The sequence below is a fragment of the Lagopus leucura genome, unplaced genomic scaffold, assembly GCF_019238085.1.
Source record: "Lagopus leucura isolate 7727_CA_CO unplaced genomic scaffold, USGS_WTPT01 Super-Scaffold_100001, whole genome shotgun sequence".
Lineage (NCBI taxonomy): Eukaryota > Metazoa > Chordata > Aves > Galliformes > Phasianidae > Lagopus > Lagopus leucura.
In genome coordinates, this window is record NW_024962262.1 from 70,015,675 (window position 1) to 70,023,025 (window position 7,351).

The 7,351-nt window shown below is 50.3% G+C and overlaps 1 protein-coding gene across 1 annotated transcript; it reads left to right on the forward strand.

The window, feature by feature from the left end:
* Positions 1 to 2,773: 2,773 nt before the first annotated feature.
* LOC122178352 (fibulin-2-like) lies at positions 2,774 to 4,133 on the forward strand. Its single transcript, XM_042868491.1, has 2 exons — positions 2,774 to 2,823; positions 3,258 to 4,133. The coding sequence occupies exon 2, from the start codon at positions 3,259 to 3,261 to the stop codon at positions 3,736 to 3,738; it is 480 nt and encodes a 159-aa protein (XP_042724425.1). The 5' UTR covers positions 2,774 to 2,823; position 3,258; the 3' UTR covers positions 3,739 to 4,133.
* Positions 4,134 to 7,351: the final 3,218 nt, after the last annotated feature.

A 7,351-nucleotide genomic window follows, 5' to 3' on the forward strand; every position in this document is an offset into this window, starting at 1 on the left:
CCAATTTCCTGTATAATTCAGCTCATGAATATTCAGCCTGAGAGCTCATTTTCAAGGGAGCAGAGGGGAAAGGGGTCCTATTTCTGTCATAATATTGTGTTCCAGGAACTGATAACGAAGGTCAAAAGAGGCATTTGTCATGGCTCTGAAAATGTAAATGAAATCAAATGTGAAACCAGTGCTGTGGGAACAAGCAGAGTTGCTGCTGCTGAAACCTGCTTTGGGAGAGCTGCTCTCAAAACAAGCAGAGAGCTTTGCAGTTTTCCCTGCATCTCAGGAACTCCTCTGAGGGGACAACAACTAATTTTGGCTTGCTGCTAAGTGGCTAGTCCGTATTTTCAATTTAATCTAGTTTGTATAAGATTTTTATTAAATTAAGGAATACTGAAGTATTTATATTTAGGAATAGTGTCTCTGCCTCCCTTTGCTCCCTTCAGTTACACAAACATTATCACATCTCCTGCGAGTTTTTGCCTGAGTAATGACCATATTTGTCCAGAAAAAAAGTAAAAACTAATCAGATCGACCTTATTGTACTGTATTTACTCTAGCAGCTCTGTTGCAAACTGAAAGACGTGTGGTGAAACGTGCCACAATCAGTGGCAAAGGGAGACACGCAGGAGCCCATCACAAAGCACTGCTGTGTTGTGTGGATAATGGAGCCCTGGCACAGGCTGCCCGGGGCTTGTGTGCTCTCCTCTTTGGAGACCTCCAAACCCCAAGATGTGGGGCTGGGCACCCTGCTCTGTGTGTCCCTGCTGGAGCTGGGGTTGGGCAAGGTGATCTCCAGAGGCCCCTTCCCACCTCAACCAGTTCGTGCATGTATTCTGTACTCACATAATTAAGTCTTTAAATGTTACATAACTCCACAAAGTGAGAACTGAAGATGATTCTTGATGCCTTTGAAGCCCAGGACGCACTAAGACCTTCCTGATAACTGTAATATTTCTTCCAGTGCAGCAGGAGTGAAGATCTGCCTCCACTCAACAGCCAGGGGCATTTGTCTCTCTTTGAGGAATTCTCCTTTTTGGGAGAACCCCAGGTTCCCCACTTCCTAAGCAAGGACCTTATGGGGATAGCTCATGTCCCAAAGACAGCTCATGAGGCTTAAGGTCAGTGTGAGACAATTCCTAGGGCACCTTTGAGGGGTGACCTGACCTGCCTGTAGCTGGAGACCACTGCCCCAGCCCCAGAATGCAACCCACGTGGAAACAGTCTCCTGTTTGCTGGGCAGCTCAGATGCCTTTGCTGGTGGTTAGGGAGGCTTTAAGGTGCCTGCAGAGCTTTGTGTCAGAAATGAGAGCTGCAGACTGTTGTTGCTCTCTATGTCTACACAGTGATAGCCCAGATTTCTGCCACCCTGAAACTTCTTGCAATACACACAGTCCCTGCAGCTAAGCCCAAACAACAGCAGTGCCAACAGCAGCTGTGCCACTGTGTGCGGGCTGACAGCTGAGCAGGGGCTACATGAGAGGCAGCTGCAATACAGCACAGGGTGATGCAAAGCTGAATGCTAACTGTGCTTTTACAATGGCTCCTGTATGCTGCCAGAACCAGTAAAGGCTAGCACAAGCTCCGATTGCTTTGAGATTGCTCCACCTGGGCTGGAGCCAGAGCCACTGAGCCCCTAGGGCTCCCCTGCAGAAATCAAATGTACTAAGGGAGAGGGCAAGCTGGATAGAGATAGCAGAGCTAGAGCACTGCCTGCAGTCCATCTCCCTGCTTCCATAGGGCTGTCCTGCAGTGGTCAGGGAGGCAGATAACAGCCCCTGCGGCTAACTGCTCTTTCAAGTTCACTTCCCTTCCCCTGTCAAGGTATTTTATGTATCCTGCCTAGCGCCTTCACCAGACATTGCGTAGCTGCTTGAGACAGCAGCCTCAGCAGAGACCTGATTGCTCCCCCACTGTCCTGGGCTGCCAGCCGATGTGAGCTTCTGCAGCTGGCCTGGGATGAAGAGGACCATGGCCCACATGTCCAGTTTTAGCAGAGCACGAGTCACTGCACACAGCTAGCAGGGAATGGGGATTGTCAGGTTTAAGGAGTCCAATCTGCTGTAAAACACAGAATCACTGAGTACTCTAAGCTGGAAAGGACCCACAAGGATCACAAAGTCCAGCTCCAGGCTCCATCCAGCACCACCCAAAATTCAAATCCTACATCTGAGAGCACTGCCCAGATGCTCCTTCAACTCCAGCACCAGGGAGCGTGCCCACAGCCCTGTGCAGCCCATTCCATGCCCACAGCCCTGTGGTGCAGACCCTTTCCCTAACTCTGAGCTGCCCCTCTGCTGACGCAGCTCAGTTCCCTCCGGCCCTGTCGCTGTCATACAGAGCAAAGCAGTGCTGGGCCAGGTGCCCTCTGGGGTACAGTTGGCCCTTTTGGCTCCAGTGCACACTGCTGGCTCAGGTAGAGCTTGCCATCAACCAGAATGCCCAGACCCCCTTATGCAGAGCTATCTATCTCTGCCCCCCAGTCTGTACGCAGATCTGGGGTTGCCCCAGATGCAGCATACTGCATTTGTTGCTATTAAATTCCATGCAGTAAACTTCATACAATCCTGCTCTTCACCCCATTACTCTGCAAGGTGGGAGCACCTCTCCAACAAGCTCATTTGCTCATTCTACTAAGAAGTCAGCAAGATAAACATCTCCCCAGCCCTGCCCAGCACCTTTTGTGCTGTAGAGGCTTCCCCGCCTCCCTCATCAAGTCTCACACTGCAGACACATAAATAGAGGGCCAGTGTGCTGCTGGCCACCAGGGCACTTTTTGGGATCCTGCAACACCTCACACTCCAGCAGCCATCTCATCCGGCTATACTGCAGGTACCAGGGGCTGGGCAGGGGGCAGGGGGGTCTCACCTTCCGGACCTGCAAGGGTCTGGGGAGAGTAGCAATGGAGTGAGTGGGAGGCTGTTACCTATGCAGCTGGGAAATGGGAAACGTGGTGTTTTGGGTTGGCTGGTGTGGGTTCTGTTGAGCAAATTGAGTCTAGTAGAATGAAAAGTCATAGAATCACAAATATCTTGAGTTGGAAGGGGCCCACAAGGATCACTGAGTCCAACTCCTGGCTCCACACAGGGCCACTATAAAAGGACAAGTAGATGCATATTTGCAGGCGAAAGCTGTGTAAAACAGAGCACGGGGGCAAGGATGTAACCACAGTCAGAGGAGATAGCTGGGGCAACCAGTCATAGGATGAGAATCATGAGGGGCTTGATGTGCCCATTTCCACACCAATCCCTCTTGTCTCCCCACAGCATGGATTCTACCAGCACACTCCACCTGTGGCTGTTCTGCTTGCTGCTCAGTGCTGCAGTCCCAAAACCCACCTGTGATCCCAGTGCCTGTCCAGCCTGCCCCGAGCCAGGACCTGGGGGCTGCTGCCCGTCATGCGTGCCGGCCTGTGCCTGCCCACCCTACCTGCAGGATGACTGCGAAATGCAAGGCTTCAGTGATAGACATGTCCCCACGGGCAGGTCCTTCTACATCGACTTCGCCCGCAAGCTGTGCACTTGCCAGCCCAGCGGGGACATCACCTGCAGCTCACGCTGTGACCCCGTGCCTGCTTCCTGCCAGGCTGTGGGCAGCCCAGTGGCCGATGGCTGTCCCCGCTGTGTCTGCTATGATGAGGAGGAGGTGGCTGTGCTTGCTGGCTCCGTAGTGCCCCAAGGTGGCCAGCTCTGCACCTGCCCTCCCCAGGGTGGCCAACTGCAGTGCAGTGATGGGGGTGAGGCATGATCTGCTCCAAGGGCAGTGGGACTGGAGGCTTGCAGGGAGTGGGAGGCCTTCTGCTCCATCAGGCCTCTTCACTGGAATGCATTCCAGGCCTCAAACTGTCCCATCATGCGGGGAGATGCTGTGCTGTTGCATCTAAGCATCTTTTTAGTGGGCAGACAGATTGGGTTGGTTACTGATGGCACTGCAATGAACCAAACTGCAGTTATTTATTTATTTGTGAGGTTATTGTGCTTTTGTGAGTGTCTATGTTTATATAGGATGTGGATGTGTGTGTCTTAAGTAAGTCAACAGATTAGAGACAAGCTCTCCCCTTCCTGCTGCTGGAGACAGTAGAATGTGCGCCCTGAATGCTCTGAAGTGTGCGCTGTATATATTTATATCCTCATATATATACATGCAGGGAGACTGTAATCAAGCACAGCTCCATCAGGCTGATGTGTTAACAAATGTCAGCTATGTTCATGGGGTTGAATAAAATCAGTGTTACCAATGAACGTGTGAATGCTTTACTGGTAAACACACATTAGTCACTTGTGCCCCAGATAGCCCTGAAGCGTGCAGTGTGCTTCTTGTCATCCTCTTTACTGCTGGGCACCCACTGATGCTGTTTGACTGCAAATGGCAATCAGAGGGGGAGACTCAAGAAGAACTGCAAGGTTCCCACTGCTCATTTTGCTGAAGAACACAGCAAAGCTGAGGGCCGAGTGAGATGAGGAGATGAGACAGCTGTCAGCAATTTTTGTGCTGCTTGCTTTGCTGCTCGAAGTTGAGAAATGCGTCACAACGATGAACAAAGTTAGAAAATAACGGCTCTTGCTTTCCAGTGGTTTTCTGAAGTAGGTGTTATGAGAGAAGGTAGAAAGTAAGGCTCAGAAGTGCTGAAACTCACACTTAGCATGAATCACACAGTGATCTACACATGCCTCTTCCCCTACTGATTATGCTGCAACTGGGCCATGGGAAGGGTGACAGAAATGATTCTGTTCAAGGCATAAGAGCAGACCCTGTCAGCAGCTAACACTGAAGGGTAAAAACAGAAAGCCAAGGCATGTGGGCTTCTACAAAAAGCTGGGAAGATCTCTCTGGGTCCATCTGGCCCAACTCCAGCTCCAGCAGGGACACTCAGGCCCATATCCTACTGGGTTTTGGCAGTCTCTGAGGAGGAGATCCTACAGCTTCTGGGCAGCCTGTGCCAGGGCTCTGCCATATGCACAGCACAGCAGAGCTGCCTGGTGCTCTGAGAACCCCTGTGGTCCAGTTTGTGCCCATGGTCTCCTGTTGTGGCTCTGAGCATCCCTGAAAGAAGCCTGGCTCTGTTCTCTTTGCATCCTTTCTTCAAGTATTTATAGGCACTGATGAGACCCCCTGACTAAGCCACATCATCACCAGGCAGAGCAGTCCCAGCTCTCTCAGCCTCTCTTCACAGGAGGGGTGTTCCTGTTCCTCCATCACCTTGCTGGCCTTTGCTGGACTTTCTCTGGTATGTCCGTGTCTCTCCTGTTTGGGCTCCTGCAACACGAGAGACATTGGCACAGTGAAGAGAGTCCCCTTGCTTCAGGCCCTCCTTCAGAGCAGCGTAGAGCAAATTGTTTAGAGCCATAAACACTCTGCAAATTGTTTAGAGCCAGGAGCAGTCTGCACTCTCTGGAGAGGGTGCCGGCCTGCTGAGCTTATCCTTCGCCTGGCACCTTATCTGCCCCTTCGGTGTGACTGATAACCTTTCCAAAGGAGAGGCCAATGACAGGCTGAATCATTCTGTTTGTGTGTGAATGCTCCCTGTGCAAACACTGGGGTCAGCGGGGGAACAAAGAGCCACCATCTTCAGACAGCTGTGGCAAAATGAGTCTTGGAATGAAGATTGCAGCCCTTGAAAAGCATTGATTTTACATATAATGAAATCAAGTCTGTGGGGTTTGTTTCTGTTATCAGCATCCTGTGACTTTGTAAAAGCTCATTATTTCCACTATTTGTGGAACCAGTGGGGCTTTCCTTCTCCACATGACAATGATTCACACAGCAATGCTTTTTGGGCCTATGCCTTTTAAGTATGCCTGCACGGTGCCTGCCTCATGAAGCTGTAAGACACCAGGGAAGTATTCATGCCTGAAAGGCGATGAGGAGATGTTCCCAGAGCCCTCTCTCTTTTCCAGGCTAAACAAGCCCTGCTCCCTCAGGCTGTTTTTGTAGGAGAGGTGCTCCATCCCTTCGAGCATCTTCGTGGCACAACCTGGTGCCAAGAAACTGAAGCACTTACTCAGGTCCTTCCTGCACCTTATCAGGTACCCTGGGCTGCATCAACAGAGGGATGGCCAGCAGGGAGAGGGAGGGGATTGTCTCCCTCTGCTCTGCCCTCATGAGGCCCCACCTGGAGTACTGTGTCCAGACTTGGGGTCCCCAGCACAGGAGGGATGTGAAGCTCTTGGAGCGGGTCCAGAGGAGGGCACAAAGATGCTCAGAGGGCTGGAATTCCTCTCTTGTGGAAACAGGCTGAGGGAGCTGGGCTTTTGCAGCCTGGAGAAGAGATGGCTGCCGGGAGACCTCACTGTGGCCTTCCAGTACTTGCATAAAGTACAGCACATGCATAAAAAACTGCATATAGGTGATCAAAATTACATTCATTTTGGAAAACAATGTACAGATCATTTAAGTGCTAAAGTTTATTTTTAACACTCAAAGATTTAGCTTTAACGTTGTGCATCTAAGCTAGCAACTGCCTATTTTTATTTACTGGCTCACTACTGCATTCATAGTAACATCCACAGCTGATTTCTGTGAAGTTGTTGGGCTTTTTACAGCAACTCTCGTTTTGTATCCCATAGGGATGTGGTGTGTTGATTCAATCCCATTACACGTTGTTGCTGTGTGACAGAGGGCAGCAGAGGGGAAGTCTGTCACAGTGGCATCTTACATGGAAGTGCAGAGGAAGCAAAGGTGTGTCATTGAATTCCTACATGTGAAAAAAAATGGCACCCCCTGACATTCATCAACTCTTGCTGAACATTGATGGAGATCAAACAGTGGATGTGAGTGCAGTGAGGGGTGGGTGGTGCGTTTCAGCAGTGGTGACAGAAATGTGGAAGACAAACCACATTTTGGATGGCCACGCACAGCTGTCACAACATGAAATGAAGAGCATCTCGGCCAGCTCCTCCATTTGAATCAGTGGATTACAACTAGGGAACTGCATACAGAGGTGAGTATTGGCTTCAGTGCATTAGAAAAGGTGGCAACATTGGAATACCGCAAAGTGTGCATGAAGTGTGTATCACAAATGTTCATATAGGAGTGGACAGAACACATATGTAAGTTTGTCAGGTCTTACTGGACCACTATGAAGCTGAAGGTGACAGTTTCCTGGACCACATCATTACCAGTGATGAGATGTGTTACCACTATGAGCTAGAGTCAAAACAACAGTGCATGAGGTGGTGACATGTGAACACTCCATTGAAGAAAAAGTGATGTGAACTTGCACTGTCTTTTGGGATCGGAAAGGAGTGATCCTTCTGGATTTTCTGGAACCCAGACAGACAAGCCATCAGCTCTGACTGCTACATTGTGACGCTGACTGAAGACTCCAACTTCCAGAGTCAAGCCAGAGAGCAAGACAAGC

Excerpts from the sequence above, each read along its gene's own strand:
- LOC122178352 (XM_042868491.1), top strand. The coding sequence starts at position 3,259 with ATGGATTCTACCAGCACACTCCACCTGTGGCTGTTCTGCTTGCTGCTC.